The following is a 25,897-nucleotide window of genomic DNA, read 5'->3' as shown; positions in this document are numbered from 1 at the left end:
GCGCTGGGATCTGTCCCACGCAAAGGTTCAGACCAGTTGCAATATTTAACTGGTGTCCCAGAAACCCCCGTACGGCCGGTATAAATATCGGGTAGGTTGTTTCTGCTTGGGGGAAGGGTTGGGGCTCTGTGAGGTTTGAAATAGAGCAAAACACAGAGTCCATCTAGCAAAAATGAGTAAAAGAAACAGAGCTGAGAGGGTTGCTTCACACCAGTGTTTCTAAACTGCAGCTGGGCTTAGCCCCTGGAAGGAAAAAAAACCTTTAAAAGCCTCGTCACTGCCCCGGCGCTGCTAGAAAAAAAGGTGATCAGAGCTGGGCAGAGCCAAACCGAGCTCGGTGCCCGCGCTGGCTCCCAACCTGCTCCCTTGCCTTCCTTTCCCGGGGGACCCAAAGGCAGCGGGGGGGTGGGAAGAGCCCTTTGCGGAGCCGAAATGCCGACGGAGACCAAGCGGGGAGCTGCTGGATGCGAGCCTGAAAGCACGGGTGGGTATGTGGCGGGGGACACGCTTGCTCTCCTCTCCCTGTTACGAGCCGCTTGCTGTTAAACCGCGTGCGAATAACCAGGAGCGAGGAGCTAAAGTGGGTGCAAAGCCCCTCGCACAGGGGCCGGGCAGGCAGAGCAGGCTCCTCCAGCGAGATAACGGCTCGGGCACCCCTCGCTCCCGTCCCGAGGAAGAGATAGGGCTGTTATCAGCCCCGGGGCCAGGGGGTGGCCCTGGGAGAGCTACGGGCGAGGACATGGAGACGGGCGACCAAACGGCTTCGCTGCAGCAACCTTTCCCGTTTCCCGCTAGAAACCGTGCCCCGCTGCCTGCAGAAACCATTCCTGATTCCCTGCGGAAACCAAGGCCCCATTCCCTGCTCTGCTCTCCCGCCGCAGCCCGGCTGCTGTTGCCTTCAAGCAGCAACGACCTTAAACCTGAGCTGCTTTTCCTCCTTCCCTTCCCGGGGCACGGCTCCTTTACAGCCCTGCCGTGCCTCCTCGTCCCCTCCTACACATCCACCCCGGGGCGAGCAGAGCCGGGTCCCTCCACGGCCGGCGGATCCCTCCTGCATCCCCGCCGCCACGCCTGGGATGCTGTGCCGCAAGAAGGGACTCCCCTTGCCGCGGGCTTGGACCAACTCCTGCCAACACAAAGCCCGACGCACCATTCCCTTCACAAAACAAGACTGCCCGAGAGCCGTGTCGCGATTTCAGGGATTAGGGAGCAGGGACGCGCGCTCCCCCTTCCTTCTCAGCCACGCAAACCTCCTCCCCGCCCCAAAAACCCCCCTCAAAAACATCACCCCGGCGCAGTCCCCTTCCCCATCAGCCACGCACGCATCCCAGCGGCTCCCACAGCCCCAACCGCCTTCAGCTTCTCCAGCCCGGCGGCGGCTCCAGGCCGAGCAGAGGCCAAAATCGCCAATTCCACCTTTTCAGCCCCATTTCGCCACCAGCGGCGACGCCTTCACCCGGCACAAAGGGAGAAAATTCAACAACGCGTTTTAACTCGTGACGCTAAAAACTACCGGAGCAACGGACCCCTGGGGCCCCCGATCTCCTCTGTCTCACATAGAAAAATAAGCCCAATTTGCTTTATATATATATATGAATATATAAATATCTATATATATATATAAATCGCAGAGGAAGCGCTGCGCGGGACTATAGCGTGGTCTCACTGCCCATGTCCCGAGGTGGTTTTTCGGTGTCGGTGTCCTCGTAGTCCGACTCCATCTCTATCTTCACCTGGGGCACGGCGCAGATGGGGTTTCGGGAGTAGTTAAATGCGGGAGACGACGGGCACGAAATCTTCAGGTGAAGCGTAATACTGAGGATGAGGAGGAAGAGGAGACAGGGAAGTGAGCATCCGGGCATGGGTACCCACATCCCAAAACCACCCCAGCACCCCTAGCAAAGGGCTCCGGATGATGCTACCGCCAGTAAAAATTCATAAAAATATAATATTTTGCATTTAATATGGACAATCTGCAGAATTCGTAGCTGCAGGTGGAGAATAATCCCAAGCTTTCGTGATTCAGATGTCCATCCCAATCCTAAAAATCCCTGTGGCTGCTACCCAGCGGCATTTTTATTGCTCTAAACCCTCTCGTGCCACGCTCGGGATGCGTCATCCCACGCAGCCCCGCTCCCAACAACCCGATAGCCGGGGCCGGCAAACGAAAGCACCCAAAATAGAGAGGGATTCGGCGAAAATATACTCAGATATTTCAGAAAAGCCCGAGGACGATGGCAACCGGCTCGAGCAAGCGATGCTCGGCCGGTGACCCCGAAAACGTCTCCCACAGTGGGTGCTGGTCCCCCGGGGATGGGGGAGCGGGTGGGGGAGCCCGTTTGATGCCGTTTACCTGCGATCCAGGTCTGAACCGTTCGGGGAGGAATCAGAACGCAAAGCTCCAGGTGGAGGACCTCTTTCCTGGGGGGACACGGAGGTGAAACACTTCCCTGGGTGAGGAAGGAGGCCCCCCCAAAAAAACCCCACTGATCCCCCCCGCTCCCCAACCTGCCAGCGGGTCCAGCATCCTCCAGACGGTGGGAGGAGGAGAAAAGCTCCCGAGAAATGCTGATTTTTGGGGTGATTAGAGAAAGAAAAAGACCCCACCAGCCCCTGCTAGCAGCGGCTTGAGGACAGAGTCAATGAATTACGGCGTTAAAACTTGCTGGCATCACGACGCGACCTGGTGCCGGGCTGGAATAAAGTCACCCAGATTTATTCTGAATTTTTTTGGTCACGGCTGGCCTCGCGCCAGCCCGCCTACGAGGCTTCAGGCAGAAGGTCGAGCCAAATCGAACACATCTGCTCTTTCGCAGCTGGGGTACAAGCTCTGCATCCCCTGCTTTCGGGGGCTCAGAACCTTCCCAAATATATATATCTCTCTCTATATATACATTTTTTAAAAATCCCCATCAGCATCGGCTCAGCGGGGAGACCCAGGAGAGTCCTGGCTTCCCAGCCACCTGAAATACAAGATTATTAGCAGCACCGAGCCCGCCGAATCCTCCCAAACCTGCTTTAAATACAGCAAACCCTCCAGCCCGCTTCGGCGGGACGCATCCAGGGATTTTAGCGGGGTTAGTGCCATCGGCGGCCGAGCGGATCCCGTTGCGGGGGGGGTTAGGAAGCGGTAGGGAATGCGAGAGAGGCTCCTGAGCTCTTTACTTACGGCTGAGGCAATGGGGCCCCCCGTTTCGGGGCTGCGATGGCAGGGGCTCCATGGGGATCTTAATGACTGAGGGAGGTGGGAACTGGGGAAGAAAGCGGGGAAATTCAGTGAAGGCAGCGCCTGGGTGGGCTCCGAGACCACCCGGAGCACCCAAAAGGACCCAAAACTTCCAGAGGTGGGTGCATGAGGAGGAGGAGGAGGAGGCTTTGCCTTCCTCTTCCCAAATAAACTCTCAGCCCTTCTGCCTGGGGAAGCGTCTACAGCAGGGGGTTGCACGGGTTAATGATGCTTTGCCACCGTACGATGGGTGCCGTACCCTCAGCCATGGGATTTTGGCTCTTTCCCCTAAGGATTTCATTTTTGCCGCGGTTTTCCAGCTTTCTGGACGCTTTGAGCATCCCCTGGAGCCTCCGGCCAGCCCCTAAGCATCACTTAAAGCCCCTCAATCAGACGGTCCTCGCAGATCTTTGATTCCTCCATGAATCAAAGATCTTCATCCCAAACCCACCGACCCGGAGGTTTCGGTGGGAACTTTCCCTCCCCGGCTGGTCCGGGATGCCCCCGCCGTCCACGGGAGCCCCCACCCACCCCGCACCCACCTCCTCATCGCTGCTGCTGTCTCCTTTGTTGCCTTTTTTCTTCTTCTTCTTGTCATCCTCCTTCTTCTTCTCCTTCTCGGGGATGATGTTGTCAATCCAGGCCAGGTCGTGTTGGGAGAAGACAAAATCCAGCAGCCGCCTCACCAGGATCAGGGCTAAAATCTACGAGGGGAGAGACGCAAGAGCGGAATCTGCAAGAGCATCTCGCATCCCAAGACCTGGGGACCACCACGGGGCCAAGCCACGCTTGCCAAAATTTCCTTAAAGCTCAAAAAAAAAATCTTCTAAACGAGGCTGCAATAGCAGCCCGGGGGCTGGCCTTACCATGACGGGGAAGATGATGGCGGCCACGGTGGATTTGAGGATCCAGAGGACGGCCAGGCAGACGATCTGCACCAGCGTGAAGAGGTGGATGCGACGCAACGGCACGTGCCGGAGGAAGACGTAGTCGGGTTGGTGCTTGGCCGGCATGAGGAAGAGCTTGCAGCGCTCCCAAAACTGCGGTGGGATGAAGGCCGGCGTTAGCCCTCGGCCCCGTTCCCCAGGTTGCCCAGATAAACCCTCTTTTAGTCCCCAAAATGGGGAATTTGGGGCTTTTTGATGTTTCTCGAAGAGTTTTGGATATCCGCTGTCCCATGCAGCTGGAAATATCGGACGCGTGCAAATTTTGGGGTCAAAATCCCCCTTTTTGCTCCGGTGTAGGACCCCTTCATGGCCATTAAGGAGGAAGAGAGGAGGAGGAGGAGGAGGAGGAGCACTTACCTGGATGCCGTTCAGCGACGCGACGCCCATGTACAAAAAGACGCCGTACAGCACCGGCATGGGGATGTACTGGGGACACGGAAAAAACACGGCGCTTACCCCAGGGAAGGCGGCAGCTCATTCCCGGGGACGGGGACCACCGCTGGGGGCCATGGGGGGGGGGGAAATCCAGCTTTTTCTTCCCAGGTCCCCAAACATCTGCAGGGAGGGAGCGGGGATGGGGGAATGGGGATGTTTTTTTACCTTCAGGATAGGGGCCAGGAAGACGGAAATCCCCGTGAGCACAAAGACGATGATGCCCGTCACTCTCTGCTCCCTGGAACGGCGAGAGAAGCAGGATGAGGCCGTGCTGGCTGGACCCGCTGCTGCGTCTGGATTATCCCCCCACCCCAAGGAAGAGCGCGGCTGAGCCTTCCTCACCTGACGCCCAGGAATTGGGGCTGCTCCCCCGGGGCGCTGGTCTCCGTCTCCATCTTCAAGCTGTCGATGTGGGCGATGGAGATGACGGTGGCCGCCACGTACCAGGGCAGCCCCATGAAGGAGCAGACGGCCATGAGGATGCCCACCCAGAACAGGTCCAGGTGGTAGCCCGCTGCTTTCTGCAACACAGCACCCAGGAGGGTCGGGGTGGGGTGGGGGGGCCAACGTGGCTCATGAAGCTGTTCCTATCTTCACCCCAGAGCCCAGCAAAGTGGGGTTTCCCCCGCCCCGATGCACCCCCTGAAGCATCCCGCATCGCCACGGCGCACCCTGCATCGCCTTGGAGCACCCTGCATCGCCCTCATGCACCCCCACAGTGCTATGGTGCACCCTGCATTGCCCTGGTGCACCCTGCATTGCTGCGGTGCACCCCACACCACGCAGATGCACCCCACATCACCAAAGTGCACTCTGCATCACCGTGGTGCACCCCGCATCACCCTGAAGCACCCTGCATCGCCTCGCAGCACCCTGCATTGCCCTGATGCACCCCCACAGTGCTATGGTGCACCCTGCGTCGCCCTGGTGCACCCTGCATTGCCCTGGTGCACCCTGCATTGCTGCGGTGCACCCCACACCATGCTGATGCACCCCACATTGCCAAAGTACACTCTGCATCACCGTGGTGCACCCCGCATCACCCTGAAGCACCCTGCATCGCCTTGGAGCACCCTGCATCGCCCTCATGCACCCCCACAGTGCTATGGTGCACCCTGCATCGCCCTCGTGCACCCATCATTGCTGCGGTGCACCCCACACCACGCAGATGCACCCCACATTGCCAAAGTGCACTCTGCATCACCGTGGTGCACCCCGCATCACCCTGAAGCACCCTGTATCGCCGCAGAGCACCCTGCATCACCCTGGTCACCCTTCATCACCCCACCTCATCCTGAAGCACGCTGCATCACCCTCGTGCACCCCACATGGCCACAGTGCACCCTGCCTCACCCTTCGTCACCCCACCTCATCCTGAAGCACCCTGCGTCACCCTCACGCACCCCGCTTTGCCACAGCGCGCCCTGCATCCTCACCCCACGTCATCCCGAAGCACCCCGCGTCACCTTGGCGCACCCCGCTTTGCCGCGGTACGCCCTGCCTCCCCCACAGTGCACCCTGCGTCACCCACCATCGCCGCAGTGCGCCCCACATTGCGCTGAGGCACCCCACGCTGCCGTAGCGCACCCTGCACTGCCATGGTTGTGCTGGTTTTGGCTGGGACAGAGTTAATTTTCTTCACAGGAGCCGGGACGGGGCCGCGTTTCGGATTTGCGGTGGAAACAGGGCTGATAATTCAGGGATGTTTTTGTGATTGCGGAGCAGGGCTTGCGCAGAGGCAAGGTCTTTGCTGCTCCTCACCCCACCAGCGAGGAGGAGGCTGGGGGTGCACAAGAAATTGGGGGGGACACGACACACAGCCGGGACAGGTGACCCCAACTGCCCCAAGGGATATTCCAGACCATAGGATGTCATGCTCAGCAGATAAAGCTGGGGGAAGAAGGAGGAAGCGGGGGGAACGTTCGGAGTGATGGCGTTTGTCTGCCCAAGTCACCGTTAGCTGTGACGAAGCCCTGCGTTCCTGGTGATGGCTGAACCCCGGCCTGCCGATGGGAAGTGGGGAATGAATTCCTTATTTCGCTTTGCTTGTGCGCGTGGCTTTTGCTTTCCCTATTAAACTGTCTTTATCTCAGCCCCCGAGTCTTCTCACTTTTACTCTTCTGACTCTCGCCCCCATCCCACCGGGGGGGGAGTGAGCCAGCGGCTGCGGGGGGCTGAGTTGCCAACCGGGGTTAAACCACGACAATGGCGCATCCTGCATCCCCCTGCAGCACCCTGCATTGCTCTCATACACACTGCATCGCCCTCATGCACCCCACATTGCCACACTGCACCCTGCATCCCCCTGAAGCACCCTGCATCACCCTCACGCACCCCACATCCCCCTGCAGCACCCCGCATTGCTCTCATACACACTGCATCGCCCTCATGCACCCCACATTGCCACGCTGCACCCTGCATCCCCCTGAAGCACCCTGCATCACCCTCATACACCCCACATCCCCCTGAAGCACCCTGCATTGCTCTCATACACTGCATCGCCCTCGTGCACCCTGCATTGCTCTCATACACACTGCATCACCCTGATGCACCCCACATTGCCACGCTGCACCCTGCATCACCCTCACGCACCCCACATCCCCCTGCAGCACCCTGCATTGCTCTCATACACGCTGCATCACCCTCATGCACCCCACATTGACACGCTGCACCCTGCATCCCCCTGAAGCACCCTGCATCACCCTCACGCACCTCACATCCCCCTGCAGCACCCTGCATTGCTCTCATACACACTGCATCACCCTCATGCACCCCACATTGCCACGCTGCACCCTGCATCCCCCTGAAGCACCCTGCATCACCCTCATGCACCCCACATCCCCCTGAAGCACCCTGCATTGCTCTCATACACACTGCATCACCCTCATGCACCCCACATTGCCACGCTGCACCCTGCACCCCCCTGAAGCACCCTGCATCACCCTCATGCACCCCACATCCCCCTGAAGCACCCCGCATCACCCTCATGCACCCCACATCCCCCTGAAGCACCCTGCATTGCTCTCATACACCCTGCATCGCCCTCATGCACCCCACATTGCCACGCTGCACCCTGCATCCCCCTGAAGCACCCTGCATCACCCTCACGCACCCCACATCCCCCTGCAGCACCCTGCATTGCTCTCATATACACACTGCATCACCCTCATGCACCCCACATTGCCACACTGTACCCTGCATCACCCTCAGGCACCCCACATCCCCCTGCAGCACCCCGCATTGCTCTCATACACACTGCATCACTCTGATGCACCCCACATTGCCACGCTGCACCCTGCATCCCCCTGAAGCACCCTGCATCGCCCTCACGCACGCCACATCCCCCTGCAGCACCCCACATTGCTCTCATACACCCTGCATCGCCCTCATGCACCCCACATTGCCACGCTGCACCCTGCATCCCCCTGAAGCACCCTGCATCACCCTCATGCACCCCACATCCCCCTGAAGCACCCTGCATCGCCCTCATGCACCCCACATCCCCCTGAAGCACCCCGCATTGCTCTCATACACCCTGCATCGCCCTCATGCACCCCACATTGCCACACTGCACCCTGCATCCCCCTGAAGCACCCTGCATCACCCTCACGCACCCCACATCCCCCTGCAGCACCCTGCATTGCTCTCATATACACACTGCATCACCCTCATGCACCCCACATTGCCACACTGTACCCTGCATCACCCTCAGGCACCCCACATCCCCCTGCAGCACCCCGCATTGCTCTCATACACACTGCATCACTCTGATGCACCCCACATTGCCACGCTGCACCCTGCATCCCCCTGAAGCACCCTGCATCGCCCTCACGCACGCCACATCCCCCTGCAGCACCCCACATTGCTCTCATACACCCTGCATCGCCCTCATGCACCCCACATTGCCACGCTGCACCCTGCATCCCCCTGAAGCACCCTGCATCACCCTCATGCACCCCACATCCCCCTGAAGCACCCTGCATCGCCCTCATGCACCCCACATCCCCCTGAAGCACCCCGCATTGCTCTCATACACCCTGCATCGCCCTCATGCACCCCACATTGCCACACTGCACCCTGCATCCCCTGAAGCACCCTGCATCACCCTCACGCACCCCACATCCCCCTGCAGCACCCTGCATTGCTCTCATACACACTGCATCACCCTGATGCACCCCACATTGCCACGCTGCACCCTGCATCACCTTGAAGCACCCTGCATCACCCTGATGCACCCCACATTGCCACGCTGCACCCTGCATCACCTTGAAGCACCCTGCATCACCCTGATGCACCCCACATTGCCACGCTGCACCCTGCATCACCTTGAAGCACCCTGCATCACCCTCATGCACCCCGCATTGCCACGCTGCACCCTGCATCGCCTTGCATTGCCCTGATGCACCCCACATTGCCACGCTACACCCTGCATCCCATGCAGCGCACCCTGCATCGCTGCAGCGCACCCCGCATCACCCCGCTGCACCCCGCTACCTACAGCATCGGGTGAATTTAACACCCCGGAGGCTTTGTCACCCCAAAAATACAGCTTGCAAAGGAAAGGGCGAGCCCCTGCTTTGCACAGCGTGCCGAGCCGGGGCGAACCCCTCTGTGCCTTGCAGCAGCACCCAATCCGCACCCCAAAAGCGGGTGCTGGCAGGGATGCAGGCGGTACCCGACACGATGCTGTGCCCCCGAGCGTGGGACGAGTCCCGGCTCACCCGTAGCTTGTGCTCCTTCCTGTTGACGATGACGGCCGTGATCTGCTGGTCCATGAAGATGAGGATGGTGACGAGGAGGGCGGGCAGGGCGCTCGCCAGGTAAACCCACCACGGGTTCTTCCCGAAGGGAAACACGAACCATCCTCGGTCCACGCGGGTGGGCTGGGGAGGGGGGGGGGAAGAGAGGGGGTTTGGACACCGCGGCCGAGCCCGGGCACGGGTCAGAGAGGGGGGAAAAACCCAAGCGCTGACTTTTTGGGAAGCCCCACATCGCTCCTGAATCCCATCGCCTCCCAGCATCATCCTATCCCGTATCCATCCCTGAATCCCACCGCCACGCATCGGTCCCCAAAACCACCCCCAGCATCCACACGCCTCAACCCCCAAATTTTCCCTGGATGCTCATTGGGACTCCCCACGTCACCGACAGCGATACCCTGGATAGGGGGGGGGGAAGAGAAATTTTCGGCAACGCTTCCAGAAAGGGATTTTATTGCTTTTTTTTTTTTTTTTCTTTTTTTACCTTAAAATCAGTAGGCACTTGGAGCTTTGGGGTGTTGAGTCCGAAAAGCACATCCAGCCCCACAAACATTAGTATGGACATAAAGATAGAGAAATCGCTAATAAGTTTACGCAGCTGCCGGGAGCAAGAGAAAGAGAAAAAGGGGGAAAAAAAACCAACAACAAAAAAAAAGGAAGGAAAAAAAGTCACAGAATTAGAATATTCCCCCAGAAAAGACAAAGTAGCTTTTAAGAAGATGCCCGGACACCGCAGGAGCCGTGATTTTCCCTGAAAACCGGCAAGGAGCTGGAAAGCGAGCGCAGGCGAAGAGGTGAGGGGTCCCCCCCCCGGTGCGGCCGAACCTTGATGATACTGGGGATATGGAGCTTAGGGGTGTCCAGTCCGAAACAGGCATCCACTCCGCAGAAGAGCAGGATGGAGAAGACATTGGAAAAATCAGCAATGAAAGCCCTGACCTGGAGGCAAGACGGGGAAACGGGGGTGGAAAGGGTAATTAATGGGATGGAAAGGGTAATTAATGGGATGGAGAGGGTAATTAATGGGATGGAGAGGTATTAATGGGACGGAGAGGTCATTAATGGGACGGAGAGGTTTGCTCCCGCTTCGGCATCCTTCCCTGGGGCTTTCCGGCTCCGCTCACCCACGGATAACCCGGGTATAACCCACAAACTGCAGATTTTTTTTTTCCCCTTTGCATCGCGGGGTGATGGGTTATTCAGCGTGCAAGAGCCAAATCAGCGGCTAAAAGCTCGGGGAGGATTCTCCTAATTGCTACCAACGTCTCCTAGAAATACGGATTTATTTTCCTGGAGCTCTTCGCATCCAGCAAAGAGATCGACAGCTCCCGTTTTTCCTACCTTTTGGAAAAGAGGAGGGTAAAACCCGGCGCGTTCCTTACCTTGGTGGGGAAATAGCGGCTGAATTTGAATTTTTTCAGGGTCAAGGTCATGGAGTAGGTCCCGAAGAAGAGGATGAAGGACATAAGGGCCAGGTCGGGCACGAATTTACAGGATTTCCCCACTAAGCTGCCGCCGTATTTGAGACATTCCTTCTTACTCAGCTGAGTCCAGTCCAGAGCTGTTAGGTTAATAGCATTGTACTGGGGAGAACCACCCCCCCCCCCCAAAAGAAGCAAAATTAGCATTTTAAGTAATTGCAGCGTGAAAGGAAAGGGGTATTTCCTGGCCAAAAAAGCAAAATTAGCATTTTATGCAATTGCAGCGTGCAAGGAAAGGGGTATTTCCCCTGGCAAATAAAGCAAAATCAGCACTTCAAGCGATTGCAGCATGCAAAGGAAGGGGTATTTCCTGGCCAAATAAAGCAAAATTAGCATTTTATGCAATTGCAGCATGCAAAGAAAGGGGTATTTCCTGGCCAAATAAAGCAAAATTAGCATTTTATGCAATTGCAGCATGCAAAGAAAGGGGTATTTCCTGGCCAAAACCCCCAAATTAGTATTTTAAGGAATTGCAGTGTGCAAGGAAAGGGGTATTTCCTGGCCAAAACCCCAAAATTAGTATTTTAAGGAATTGCAGTGTGCAAGGAAAGGGGTATTCGCTGGCCAAAAAAAGCAAAATTAGCAGTTTATGCAACTGCAGCGTGCAAGGAAAGGGGTATTTCCCAGGGCTGCTGCCACCAGGAGCCCCACAACCACAGGAAAACCCTGGAGCTGCTATTAATTTGGGCAAAAAAGTGGGGATTTCGTGCCGCCGAGCCCAACCGTGAACCCAAATCGATGCAAATCCCGCGTTTCCCTCGCTCCGAGCCGGCGCGCGTCACTCCCCAGATGCAGAAGTCCCTCGGATTTGCCCTCCCTTGTCCCAAATTTCCCGTCGGGATGAGCAAACCCGCTTACCAGAGAAACGTTAGTGGTGTTCGGTGCCACTGGAGCTGAAGCATCGAACAAGGTCGCGTTGGCTGCGGGAAAGGAGTTTGTTATTGAGGTTTTGGGTTAATATTGAGGTTTCGGTATTAAAAGCAGCCGGGCTTTACCCGGACAGGCACGGCTCAGCCCAGCCGGCGTAAAAGCAAACGCAGGGTCGAGCACATCCTCCGAGAGCCGCGCTGGGATCGGCATCCCAAGGGCGGACCAGGATTTGGGGAGAAAACCCCCCATTTCTAACCCCGCAGCGACTTCTCCCTGATTAATCCCATGCGCCGGCGGAGAACACGGCTTCTCCTTCGGCAGCTTCTCCCTCCAGGGCTGGTGAGTGCCGGGGGGCAGGGAGCGGGGGGGAAGTATTTTTAGGAGCTTCCCAGCTCCTAAAATTTTTAGGAGCTTCCCGGGGAAGCCACCGGCAGCGGGGTCGAGCATCCCGACACCCGTGTTTTACAACCGGGGCGGGGGGTAGAAGACTGAAAAAGCAGCCTGGTAGTTTTGGAGAGGCGGCACCCAATCATGCCCAATTTGCTTTTTTAATTTGGGGGGCTTTTTGTTTTTTTTTTTTAAATATTTGAGGGGTGTTTTGGTGTCTCACTGCAAAAAAATCCATCCTTTCTAGCCCCCGGCACCTTCTCCTCCAGTGCAAAAAGCGGCTCCGCTTGGCTCTTCGGGTGACGCAGCTCCGCGGCTTCAGGAGCACCCACGTTCTTTACGGGTGCTCCTAAGCGGGGTCCGGGACCGCTCTTGCCCCCCCACTCTTCCCTCCGAGTCCATCCTCTTCCTGCGCCAAGCGGGAATTTCGGCTGCCCCGACCTGCCGCCTCCGTCCCCGGCGCCGAGGATTAATGAAGGAGAAGCGATTGCTGCGTTAGAAGCAGAGACCCCCGGGCTGCCGAAACCGGGCTCCGGGAAACGGCGCTGGCAAACCCAGCACTAAAAACATTATTATTATTATTATTATTATTTTTTTTTTTTTTTCCTCCATAATCTTTTTTTTTGTCCAGAAACCAGCCTTATTTGTGATTTCTACCACTTAAAGGGTAGCATACCACTGGTGGTATTTTAAGGGAGGAGCCCTGAGGGCTCTACCTAAACCCTTTTAGCAGAGCAGAAAGTAAAATACATGGAAAAAAATAACAACAAAACCCCCACGGGGCAAGAGTATCAAATATTAAAATAGTTTTAATATTTAGAAGGTGATACTCACTTGAGATTGAAATCAGCCCAAATTGATGTGTGCAGCAGAGACAAATATGGTACAAATCAGTTATAATAATCAAAAATCAGAACTAATTAAAAAAAAAAGATTAAAAAAAAAAAAAAAGGATGTAGGGGGAATAAACATAATTTCTCAATATCTAGAGGAATGGAAAATCCAACGCGGACACCGCTGCCTTGGGTGCCCGGGACAGCGAGGGCGAGGAATGGGGCTGGGTTGCAAAGAGGCTTCAGGTTTTTGGGGTGCAAATGCCTCTCGGTCGCCCGGGGTTTGCTCGGGATGGGGGCTTGGAAAAGGGGGAGACCTCCCTGGAGGCTAAAGGCTTCGCCTTCCTCCTGCGTTAAACCACGGCGGCGGGTGCTGCCGGGCAGATGCCGGCACACGCGGGTGGATGGAGGCGGTCCCGGTCCCGTTCGGGATGTTTCAGCCCGCCGGGGATTGCATCGGGCGTCGGGCTTCGCTTTCCTGCAGGTTAAATTTGGGAGGGTTTTGGTTTTTGAAAGGATTGCGTCGTCTCCGGGTGCTCCCCACCGCGCGCAGGGCTTTCAAAACCCAACGGGATCGGGTCACTCAGCGGGCGGTTGATAAACAGAAATCGAGGGAAAATACAAAATTAAACCAAATAAATGTTATTTCCATCGCGGCAGGTAAGATCTCTTCTTGCGATGACAGATGTATTGGGAACACGTTGCGTGGCAGGTCTTGAATGCTTTTATTTCTCGGGAGATCTTCACCATCACACCTCTCTGCCTCCTCTGTCTGCAGCTGATACTCCCCAAAATTGTTAGCATTTAGACTTTTTAAATAAATTCAGCTCGTCTGAGAGCGGGCGGTTGCTGCCGTTAGCCCAAAGCGAAGATCTCTGCTCCTTTCCAAGCGGCCGCCGGAGCGTCTGAGCTGCACAATTCAGACCGGGGATCATCCGGTACGTCTATCCGAGAGCAAAACCAGGGGAGCCATCAAAAGATCGTCTGCTCAGAGCCCGATAGCCTCTCCTTTTTGAAAAGGAGTAAGAAAGAGGAGAAAAAACAGTCCAAGGAGGTTTCCACACCCAACTGGGACATCCCGGGTGTCCCAGACACCGGAGAGGGCAAAACCCCTCCAGCGTATTTTCTGGAGAATAAGTTTTCATTGGCAGCAGGCTGGAATTAATGATCTAAAATGTCTTTTTTTTTTTTTCCCCGTATTTCCTTTTTATCCATCCAGGTCTGGCTGCTCCAGGCTGAGGCCCCGGCTCTCCGGCACCGTTCGCCGTGTCCCAGCAAGCGCCGACGTGTTCATCCATGGGGGAAAAGGCTCTACTTCCATCTTGCCCAAAATCACCCTCAGAGGAGGAGGACAAGGTCTCTCCACCCCACGCTGACCGGGTAGCTGCCTCCTTCCATGTCCTCGGCCAACGATCCAGCAGGATTTATCCGCAGTGGGACCCCCTCCCGCCTCCCTTCGTCTTCCCCATCCGGCGCCGAAAAAGACGTGTACTCACCTGGGTCGGGAGCAATGCACTCGCACTTGTACATGGTCACGTAGTCCGGCTTGAAGTCCGAATTGATGGGATAGTACTTAAAGGCTCCGATCATCTTCTTGATGGCGTCGTAGATGAAGATGAAGCTGATGAGGGTGGAGAAGCCTTCTTCTGTGAAGCGGGTGATGTACTTTATAATGAAGCTGGCGTCGGTGGCCACCAGGATAAGGCACTGTAGGGCAGAGTGCAAGCCGATCCAGAGGCGAAACTCCATGTAGTCGATGCCGTTGCCTCTGAAAGCGGGGACAAGGCGAGAGCAGCCCCGTGAGAGCACGCCGTGGGCTGGAGGACAGCTCCCATCCCAGTATGGATGGGTCCCAGTTCCCCCTGGCATCACCCAGCACCTACTTGCTGAAGTCAAAGAGCAGCTTCTCGAAGATGAGGATGGGGCCGGTGCTGCTGAGGATGATGAGCGGCTGCCCGGCGAAGAGGCAAAACATGGAGCCTGCCATCGCCGTGCCAAGGAAGCTCTCCATAACGCCCTGGGGATGGATCAAACCCAGCGTTATGGTGACGCTGTGCCACAGTACATCCCCACGGACACCCCGGATGGAGATGGGAATTAAGGACCTCTGCTTGGACCCATATAAGATGGTTGGGACCACGTCCCCTTGCTCCTGGCATCGCCATTGAGATGGGTTTTCCCATCCTGCAGGTATTTCAGGACTGCCAGTCCCACTTGGCAATGAATTTCCATCCCCAGCGTTAAAGCTTGGCGTGGCACAAGAAGGGTAAAACCCATCCCATCCCGTCCCGTCCCGTCCCATCCCTGCTTGCTGTCCCCAAGCCAAAGTGACCCCCTCTCCTTGGACTCGACCTGGTAGTTGTCCGTAGCGTCCCCAAGCAAGCCCCCGAACGTGATGGCGTTGGTGATGCAGCCCAGGTAGATGAACAAGATGGCAGAGATGGACTGGATATGAAAGCCTTCGTAGAAGTCGCTCGGGAACCAGGGCAGCTTCCTCTTGATATCCAAATAGAGGCCACCGCAAAACCTGGGGAGACACCACCAAGGACCAGATGCCTGTGCCTTCCACCAAACTAGACACGGCGCGGCGCAAAAGCCTGCGTCCAAAAGGATTTCACTCCTCCGCGCCCCAGGAGACTACGGGCTGAGCCAGCAGGAGACGTTGATGGGTGCCGGGGTGCTGCTCACCTGCCGGTCCACGCGAGCTCTTCCCCGATTTCATGAACTTCGGGCATCTCCCCATCGTCGCTGCCTCCTCCACCGCCCCCGGCGCCCGCCCCACCGGCCGTGCCGTTCATCTGCCCCACTTCGTTCAGCGAGAAAACGGATTTCCTGCGGGAGAGAACCATCGGCGTCGGCCACGGCACTCGCCCTACCAAGCTGGTCCTGAGGCAGGGACCGCGACCAAGGCCACGGTGTAGCTCTCCGCCTGCACTACAGCTTGGGTTTTGGGGTGAATTTGGAAAGATCAAGAGCTGGATTTGCTCAACCCAGGCAGGTAATGCAGATTTTGCAGAGTGGAAATGGCTCTGAGCTGATCTGGAGCTAAAAAACTGCCGAAAAAGCAGCATTTCTGGAAAATTTGCAGAGATTCTTTCTAGGGGTGAAGGCAAGAAAAGCTGCTGTCCTCCTCCAGCATCTCCAAAACAGGAGAGGTGGGGATGGGCGCAGGGCTGGGACCAGCCCCACATCTCCCACCTACCTCTTCTCCGCCGAGGGCACTTTTTTGGGTGGCTCAATCCTAATGTTGGGGTCCCACTCGCCGGGCGGCAGGACGATGACTTCATCCAGAAACTCATCTATGCCGGCGATCAGGTCTTCTCTATCGCGGGCTTTGTAGGCAACGTCGCTGAAGAGCTGGGGGTCAAGAGAGGAGAGGGGTCAGCCTGGGAACGGCGTCCAGCACGCACATGTCCCACGTTGTTACGGGATTTTAAAGCTCATACGTTTGGGTGAGAGGATGAAAATTGCTTTTTTTTCCTTGGGCAAGGGGGATCCCGGTGAGGGCCGAGTGTTGCATCTACTCACGTCATCCACCATGAGGGTTGCGATGGCTCTGCCGATCTCGTTGTAGGATTTGGCTTTTCCCGCGGGACCAAGGAGAATAAAGAGGAACCTGGGAAGGGAAAGGCGCCATATTGGCAACCTCGGACCACCGGCATCCATGTCGTGAGACCACTCGGTGCTTCGGACTCGAAGGAATTGCGCTCACCTGGTGGGGACGGGCACCTCCGTCACCCCTCCCAGCATCGTCGCCTGGAGGAGCCGCACGAAAGCCACGAAGGGCTTCTCCAGGAACTCCACTTCTCCCACCAGCACGTTGGAGGCCTCCGCATCCTTGGGGATCTTCTTGATGAACTTGTTCTTCAGCTGTTGGAAAGACGAGGGTGGGGAAGGGAGCGGTTGCCGAAATTTGGCTTTTCCCCCTCTTTTCCACACCCTGAATACAAAAGCTGAAGCCGCAGGCTCAAACCTCTTGATCTCTGATGGTCCCGGGACTCCCAGAGTGGGGATTCAAGAGCCATATCCAAGAATAAACCAGCAAGAATTCATAAAGCTGAATTTCTTTGTTATTCAAAACCATCGCTAAGCCCAAGACGAACTCAAAATCACACGCTCGGGGCTCCCTAACGCAATGTGCAACTGGGCGGTTTGCAAAAGGTGCTTTGCAGCGCTGGGGTCCGTGCAAGGAAAGCCGGCTGCGATCCCCCTACAGAAAATCTAGGCCAAAAAATACGGATCCTGGAGCAAGCCAGCACGTGTTTTTGCAAGTCTGTTTGCAGCCCCGCAGCCCCAGGCTCCCCCAAGACCCCACATAACGCAGAAACGCCGCTCGGCGCTGTGCACGGGGGATGTTTTGGTAGCTCATTTTCCCCCAGTCTCATCCTTGGAGCAGGAACAAATAATGGAAGTAGGAAACCTTGTTCATGGATTTATTCCCTTGGGGTCTCTTCTCCCCTGCAGCTCTTTCATTATTAGTCTAAAAGGGTTCAATACCAACCCAGGCAGGGTGTTATTATAATCTATATGCCAGCATGAGGGGAGGCATGTGAGCCGGGCAGCAAGCTCTCCGCTTTCTAATCTTTTAAACCCAAATGGAAAAAAAAAAAAAAAATAATAAAAAAAAAAATAAAGCAACTCCTCCAATGCAGCTTGGAATAAGCAAGAGCAGGAGTTAACAGTGACCACTAAGCTTCATGTAACACTTAAAAAGTCCCTTTGTAGTGGGCCTAATAGGGCGATTAAACCTAAATGCTTTGCATATTTTGGGATTAACCCTCCGCACCCCACTGCTAGAGGCTGACATTCGGGGTTCGTCAGTGGTCAGTTGGCGTGCTTTATTGCAGCTCCGATTTAGGAGGGTGCCCTGGAAGGTGCCTTCTGCCTCCCTGATATCGTGGCATGCCTGTCCCGTGGCTCCCAGCAACACACGGATTTCCATCCTTCGCTTTCCCCTAAACTGCATCACCCCAGGTAAGCCCAGGAAGGATGGCCCTGGGGAAAAGCAAGCTGTTATCCCATACTGTCCTCTACAAATCCGCGCCGCATTTAATTTTCCCCTAGGTTTATGCTGAAATCACGCACAAACAGAAAAAAAGCAAAGCCCATATGATGCATCAACAGTTCCCAGCTAAACAGCCTCGATGCCGGGATGGGGACGGGACATCCAGCAAAAGAATGGCACAAAACCCTCCTGATCCATCGCATCGCCAAGCAGAGATCTGCCCACGAACTGCCCGAGCAGCCTGACCTCCTTCCCGGCTCTCCCGTGCAAAGCAAATCAGGGGGGAAAAGCCCCGACGGATTCTCAGCCGAGCTTTGCATTAAGAAACCCACGTCCATCACGCTGCAAACGGAGGGAAAAACAGAACCTGCCTCTGTATTTACAGACCGTTATCTCGAGAACCGTATTCACGTTTGCAGACCCAAGCGCTTGGCTGGGATTTACCCCCCTGCAACCTGCCCTTACCCAGCCAAGCAAAGGCTCTTTTAGGATCCCCGCACTTTTCCAAGCACCTTTCCTTTCCCGCCTAAAGATTTTAAGGAATTTTTTTCTCCACCCTAAGGACCTCAAGCTACATCAGCATCCTCGCACGTCCCTAATTCTGTGCTCAATTTGCAAGCACAGGTATTACTTCTGGGACAGCTTCCCCATGAGTTAGCAGGGATCAATACATGTATTAATTTCCCTAATTAGGAATTTGTGTGGTTATCGACCAAGTGAAGCCGCACAAGGCTCACGTGGACCTTTACAACCACAGAGCCCCTGCCCCATCGCGGGTCGCGTCGGAGATGCTCCTCACAGCATTGCACTGAGGTTTTCAGGGGTGATTACCTGGTCGGTGCTCGGCGTATCCGAGATGTCGTTCATGCTCCGACTCTGCGCGTGACCTGATGGAGATAAGAGAGAGAAGGTGAGAAAACCGCTCCGTGATGCGCAGCCGAATTTCAGCCCCACGTGCAAGGAGCAAACGTGGTGGGAGGACTTCAGTGCAAAGAAAAAATCCCATTATTTATTGTAGCTGGGCTTGCAAACCAGGTGCAATAAGATGAAACCCCAAGAATGTGAGTTTTTCTGACATCAGTCACCCTGTGGTTACACAAACCACATCTCATTCATGGCTGTGGTGGGATCTCCTTGTAATTGCAATCGCCCGCTCTCACGTTGCAACTTGATTTTTTACCACCCCACCTCCCTGCTTCTTTTCGGACCGTTTCTGCCTCCCCGCCGCCCTCCCCGGCTTACGCAGGCGGCCGTAGCTCGCGCTCTGCCGCATCCGCAGGTCCTCGGTGGAGCGGTGGAAGGCGGCGCCGGCGGCCGGGCTCCGGACGGGGCTGCGGGCTGGGGGAAAGGAGCGGTTAGAGGAGATGCAGATGCCATGGGGAACCGTTGGGCGATGCTGAAGGCAAGAGGCCGGGCTGAAAATCGGCTGCCCAGCACAGACGTGACCCTTCCAGCGCTGATAACCCCAGCAATTTGCTTTTTCCTCCCACTCTCATTTGCGCTTTTATCCCACCCATAGTCATTGTCCCATTAGCAAAGAATAAACTGCCTTAACCCAAGTCTCCCCGCTGCAGAGGCTCCGTGCAAGGAGCCTGCACCACCCCACGCCCCACCAATGCTCTCTTTCAGGCTATAAATGGGTTCAGAAGGGCAATTTCTGTTACTTAGGGAGACCCAACCCTTTATTTGGCTTTTTAATCTCATAACTCTCCGAAGAAATGGACACTTGAAATTTGCCATGAACTTCAAAATATTTACGTTGGCCACCACCAAGTTTCACGTGAATGTTTCCCGTGAATGTTTCCCCTCCCTAAACTGGTGACGAGTCCCATTTTTCATCTCAGGTGTTTAAACTGAATTACTTCTCTATAAAGACTTCCCTTTTCTGTGTTAAGCCCAGCATTTTCTCAGAAAACCTCCTGCATTCCCCAAACTGTGTTTTCCTTGGGAAAAACCATCCGGACCAGTTTTGTGGAGCTGCTCTGCATCTCTCTGAAACACCAGCTGCAACCACAGCATCTATCCTCATGGGGTTTTGGTTTTTTTTTTGTTAAACTCACTAAAAAATAATGATGAAATTCCCACTGGGCACGACCCTATTTTCAATGTGCTGGTGGTATTTATTCCAATATCACGGAGTTGCCATTGGCACAAGAAATGCGAGGGACGCCTCTGCTCCGGCCAGCGACCATCTTTTCCTTGGTGTCCCTATTTGCGAACTCAAAGCAATGCCATTGTCTCGGCAAGGAACTAGAAACACGAAAGATGCCCCTATTTTCCCTATCTACAGGGACTAACCACAACATTTCCAAGCTGTGCTCCGTTTTGAGAGCTTCTGGGCAAACGTTAGCTCAAATATCTAATCCTCCGACGTGGATGACGGCTGCTTTGAAACCTGGGGATGCCCACGGGGTGGGAATATTGCTTATTGACGGCCTCTTCCATGTGCACTTTGAGCTTGGGCGCTGCTGTTTCTTGTCTACCCTGGGAGCAGCCGAAGCCCGGCAAATCCCGGGCTCCACCAAATGACCTCTCTTTAAACCTAAGTAAATAATCTAGCGTGAAAACAAACAAATCCCCTTTTATAATGGCTCAAAAATAGGCAGGTTCAACCGCGGAGCAGACTGGATTTGTCTGTAGGCTGCTCTGCCAGAAAGTCCCTTGGCCAAGTGACTGCCAACGCCGTTGTCCCTCACACAACGCCCTTGTCCCTCACACAACGCCCTTGTCCATCTCAGCAGCCATCTCCTTGACTTCTGGCTCCCAATGACCCCCCCTACCCTTAAAGCCACCAGCGGCAGAGCTTTTAGGGTCTTTCTCAATGCAGCAAATAGTTGGGTGCTCCAAACAGTTGGGTTTCCCCCTTTCCCTCTCCTGAGATCTTCCTCCCCCGGGCTTGCTCATCAAAGACTCAAGGATGCAACCGGGCGCAGGTTGGACCCCAAGGACTCACTTGTGTTGGAGGAGACGGACTTGCCGATGTCGGCCAAGGACCGGTGGATTGGCTTCTTGGTTTGGTGACGGTGCTTCCTGAGGAGCACGTAGCTAATCTTCTCCCGCAGCTCCGGCTTGAGCAGACCATCCTCGATCTGCTTCTCAATGACATCGTCTGCAAGCACCGAACGAGGGAGGTGCGTGGGTCACCCCACCGCAAACCTTCCCAGAAAGCTCAAGACAGCAACACTTATTGAACCAAGTTCAGGTTCAATAAGTCAGGCTCTCAACTCTTGTCCTTGCTTATTCCCGTGCAAGTTGGTTTATATTTGCATGTAGCAAGTAAATGCATTTAAATCTGTTCCCTACACTTTAGGACATGGGGAAAAATCCATCCGAAACCACTGATACCTGCCGGCTCCTACCTATAATTTGGGGCAAAGAGTAGCCGTCTAAGTCCAGGAGCACCGTTCCCGTCTGTAGACACGTCCGTAGCTCAAACAGGCTGTGCAAAGACAACGTGGACACGTGGGGCTTGCTCCACCTCTCCCCGCCTTCCTCCACCTTTTCTTCAAACTTTATCCACCTGAAACGAGAGCGGCAGCCATGGGGACAGGGGAGCGGGGATGGTGTACGAGAAGAGAATAAGAGAATTGCTTTTCCTGCGGAGTTTGCCTTCTGCAGGCGGCTTTGCAAGCCTCAGTTAATTCATCTTGCAAAGTTTTTGCTTGTTGTTCAGGACGGGAATGGAGAAATCAAGTAACGTCATTAGACAAAGCGCTGCTTGCGCGGTTGCAGAGCAGAGCAAAATCTCTCGGCTCCACCACTGAACTCAACCCTGCAGATTTCACCCTCCTCAGATTGCTCCTGCGAGATTCGGGAGGTTTTCCCATGGAGCTGACCTTGCCTTGGCCAGGATCCGCACCCGCGTGGCCCAGCCGTGCACGCAGGAAAGCAAAAACCCAGGCATTGCAAATGTCTTTTTAGTTCCTTAGCAATGCTCAGACTTCAACCTGGGCGCTTCATTCCCACGGTGGGAGACGAGAGGGTTCGCAAGCCCTGGGAAATCAGCCCTTCCACCTCCTTTCCTTAATTTTACAAACCAAAGACTTCAGAGCAAATTCGGGAACGGCAGCTGATCTCTCCCAGCTCCCCGGGAACGGGGCTCGGGCTCTGGGGAGGGCGGGCAGCTCTCGGCAAGACGTCGATTTGGGGAAGAAAGCTGCTTTTCCTTTACAGGAGGTTTGCAGGCTCTGTGGATTAGCCTTCGCAGGGCTTAACCTTACAACTTTTAACTGGTACAACTGGGATTTGGGCTCCTGCCACCGCAGAGGGCACAGACGGAAAGGATGTAGGAGGAGAAGGGTTTTTGGAAAGAGCCGACGGCTCCCGAACGCTGCAGGGGAAGGGTGGGGAAAGCCTGGGATTATATCGGCTGCAGGGGGTTGCACTAAAATCCTGCTGCAAAGAGCAAAAGCTGGGTGTCCCTATTAAAAAAGCCCCACAACATTATCTGGGAGTGCCAGGAATAGTCTGTGCTGGGGACAAAACCCTAGCACATCCAAAAATATAAAATTTGGCCCTAGTGCCCATCGCTCTAAAGCTCCCCACCCTGATCTCTTCGCAGAAACCCTTTCTCCAGCCCTTTAAACAACGCTGCTTTTATTGGGAGGAAATTCAAGCTTCCCGCCGGAGCACCCACTAAGCCCCGTCGGTGCTCGCCCAAAGCCGATTAGGTCGCTTTTCGTTTCTTTTTTGCTCCGTTTTCCTGCCGAAAGTGGGTTAGCGCGCACACGGGGCGGCAGCTCGGGGCGGCGTGCGGGACTCGAGGCACGTTTCCAGCGACGCCTTTGCCCTGGGACCGGCAGCCCACGGCGCTTTCGCCAAGGCTACAGCCAAACCCCATCCCCCTGCTGCGCTCGGCTTCTTTATTTCCATTTTTTTCCATTTATTGCGGATTTAGCCGCAGGTAGCGCCGCTCCCACCAAGGAGCTGCTCTCCTGTGGCTCAAGAGGCTGTACCGCTCCTCGCCGGAGAGCGGAAATCCGGGACTTGAGAAACCTCCAACATCCCAGGGGGAATTTGGAAAGCTTCATCTCAAGCCCTCCCTGATGCAAATCCCAACGCAAGCGCTGATTTTTTTTGCCTTCCGAGCTTTTTGGGGAGCGGGGAGGGATGAGTAGATATGGACCTATGCAAAACTGAGGGAGGAAAAATAAAGGATTTTAGCAACAGCATCCCTGGGCTGCTGTGTTTTGAGCAGGGCTGGCAACGAGGAGGACGCTTAAGGGCTTTCCAGATTTTTGGGGATGCCAATAACCAGCCCAAGAGATGGGATGAGCACCCGCAAGGCCTGATCCTGCTCTCTCCCCATCCCTCGGGCAAACCTCCGCACCCGGACTCGGAAATCCCGCATGCGCTACTGAAAGGAAAGAGCTTGGGATGCTTTCAGCATCCCTGACTCCCTTCCCAAAGCTCCCCCCAAAGCCCCCAACCCTATTAGCCCTTACACAGCTGAGGCGAGGAAGAGAAAATCCCACTTGGATTTGAGATTTTTCCCTTGGATAAGCTCCTAAATTCAATAAAGCGAATGCCACTTGCAACTCCTCTAATACTTTTATTAAAGATGTAGCGAGTGGGGTTTTATTATTATTGCTGGAGGAGTAGGAGAAGTTTAACTCTTGGCCTGGCCAGCAAAAGTGGGGGGGGGGGGGAGACTTGGGAAAACGTTCTTTACGTCACCTATCCCCATTTCCCAGCGCTCTGCTCTAATTCTCCAGTTTCCCAGCATGTTACCCTGTTTTTTTCACACCCCCACCCCCCACCCCAGCCCTTTCTGCAGGGCTTTGCTCTCATGCTGCAACTGGGAACGGGAAAAGCCCCGGCTCCCAACCTGGGGAGACGCGGGACAAGATGGGAAATCTTCCTCCCTTCCTCCTCCTCGGCAACCTGCAGCCGCCATGCAAAGCCCCCCAAACCGCTGTGTTTTTTGCATTTCCCTAATTCGGGCATGGCTTTTTTAACCTCCTTAAAAACGATGCTCATTCCCTGACCCCATTTCCACCCAGGGATATTGAAGGGGGGAATCTTTACCCGACACATTTTCAACCCAAAGCATCTCCCCTCACTCCTCACCTGGCCGACTCTTTCCACTCCATCTCCTCGCCGTCGTGCTGCAGCGTGTCCATCTCCGTGAAGAGCGTGGGGTTGGGAGGCTCATCGTCTTCCCCCAAGATGTAGCGGAGGCGTTCGGCAGCCGGCGACACTGCCGAGGGTGGAAAAAAGACAGGTTTACCATCAGCCGGAGACAAAATGATCCCGCACCGTTCCCATACGGAAAGCCCCAGAGGGGTAAAAAGGGATCTGTAGGGCTATTTAGGAGCCTGGGGTAAAAAAAAGGAGATTTTGAGGAAAATGTTTAAGGTGAGAGACGTTGAGGAGTGGGGAAACTCTAAGTAATCCTGTCCCAAAATCCCTGTGTAAAGAGATACGGGATGCTGGCGGAAAGGATGAGCGGAGGCTGCGTAGCAGCCAGGAGGGGAATATATAGGTCCGGGCTGGGAATCGAGGAATGCGGCCACCTCTATATACAATATAGGCAAATTCCCCTTCCAGGACCATTATGCGCCCTGCTTCCATGGGGTATCCCACATTTTTCCCTCCCACGGAGCCTGGTTTTGCTGGGTTAGAGCCGCCTGCCATCAGCAACCAAATCCTTACGGCCTCTGGCGCTGCGCATCGGGATGCACGAGTGCTCGGCGCCCGTTTTCCCACTGGATCCCCGAGGGGAACGTGTATCGTTGGAGGGGAATAATACAAACTTTACCATTTCTGCAGGAAAAATCCAGCTTCTCGCTGCAAATAACCGACCAGGCTGGGGAAGAGCACTTATTGCCTCCTGCTCCCCGCGGTGCGTTTCGGGAAGGAGAGCGGCGACACGTCGCCTGCCTGCAAACCTCCTGACTGATGGGAAAAGGGTTTTTCATCTTTGGTGCATTCCCCGCAGCCACGGGAGTGTAACGGACCTGCCCTCTCCTCCCGAAAAAAAAAAGCCAGGCTTGGTTTTCTTTTAACCCTCTCCATCTTCACGTGCTTTTTCTAGCGAAGCCTCGTAATTTTGGTTGCAGGGAGGAATCAAACACCTGGGTATGAACCTGGACGTGGCACGGATGGGACCGCTCCCCAGTTGCCCCGTTATTGAAACAAGAGGTTAAAATCAGCCCTACGCCAGGCTCCGTGGAAATGGGATATTTTTAATAAAATCGTGGGTCTTAGCCCTCTCCTAATACAGCAGGAGTTAATCCAGCTCGGAAAATGTCTTTGTTAGCAGAATCCTCCTGTTCTCAAACTCGGGAATAAGAAAGTTGGGTAACAGGGTACCCAAAAAAGCAGGTAATTAAGTCGCCGTGCGCAAGCGGAGGAAAAACCAGGAATATTGGCCTCTCCCCCCACCCAAAGGAGACGAAACCCAAGTCGTGGCGGCCGTGTAAGAATAGGATGTCCCTTGCGCTCTAGGCTGAGCCTGCTTAACCGCTTAAGCCCTTTAAGCCCCACCACCAGGACTAAAGCCCTGTTGTCAAGTCCTCCTTCCACTTCCATAACCTTCATTATTATGATTATTAATATTCCTGTTAATTTTAGAGCTGGGCTACATGCCTGGAGGACTTCAGGCTCTTTAAGCCTAAGTGCTGTTCGCGTAAGAGGGGATGAAACCGGCGCGATACCAGCAGCCCCCGGCCTCGCGCCGTCTGCTTTGCTCTGCAGCCCAAACCTTAAATTGCCTGCAAAACCCCAAATTCACTGCAAATGCGACGAGCCGGACCACAGAAAAAAAAAAAAAAAAAGGGATTTTGCTGCAAATACCTGCCTCGGGTGGGATCTCCGGATGCATTCGTAAAAAAAAAAGGGGGGATTTGCAATGTTGCAGGAGGTGGGGCGGAGGGGTTAGAGCTTTGCAAATCCTCGACTCCGTAGTTGCTGCTCCCAGCTCTGCCTAAATTCCCTCTCCGGTGCTTAAGA

At 55.2% G+C, this 25,897-nt stretch overlaps 1 protein-coding gene across 1 annotated transcript; it reads right to left on the bottom strand.

Annotated features, from left to right (window-relative positions):
- Positions 1-1,649: 1,649 nt before the first annotated feature.
- On the bottom strand, positions 1,650-24,081 carry SLC4A5 (solute carrier family 4 member 5). Its single transcript, XM_050910306.1, has 23 exons — positions 24,014-24,081; positions 21,304-21,464; positions 20,898-21,053; positions 19,187-19,282; positions 18,776-18,831; positions 16,652-16,809; positions 16,468-16,555; positions 16,142-16,296; positions 15,628-15,771; positions 15,292-15,466; positions 14,823-14,956; positions 14,436-14,707; positions 11,708-11,769; positions 10,751-10,951; positions 10,194-10,307; positions 9,330-9,491; positions 4,951-5,129; positions 4,774-4,846; positions 4,531-4,599; positions 4,093-4,266; positions 3,769-3,930; positions 2,354-2,421; positions 1,650-1,815 (listed from the first exon to the last, which is right to left on the bottom strand). Exons 1-23 carry the CDS (start codon positions 24,064-24,066, stop codon positions 1,650-1,652), a joined length of 3,078 nt encoding a protein of 1,025 aa, XP_050766263.1. The 5' UTR covers positions 24,067-24,081.
- Positions 24,082-25,897: the final 1,816 nt, after the last annotated feature.

This window comes from Gymnogyps californianus, chromosome 23, assembly GCF_018139145.2.
Source record: "Gymnogyps californianus isolate 813 chromosome 23, ASM1813914v2, whole genome shotgun sequence".
In the NCBI taxonomy this organism is placed as follows: domain Eukaryota; kingdom Metazoa; phylum Chordata; class Aves; order Accipitriformes; family Cathartidae; genus Gymnogyps; species Gymnogyps californianus.
The sequence above is the reverse complement of the archived record's forward strand: the minus strand, read 5'-3'. Positions and strand labels throughout refer to the sequence as shown.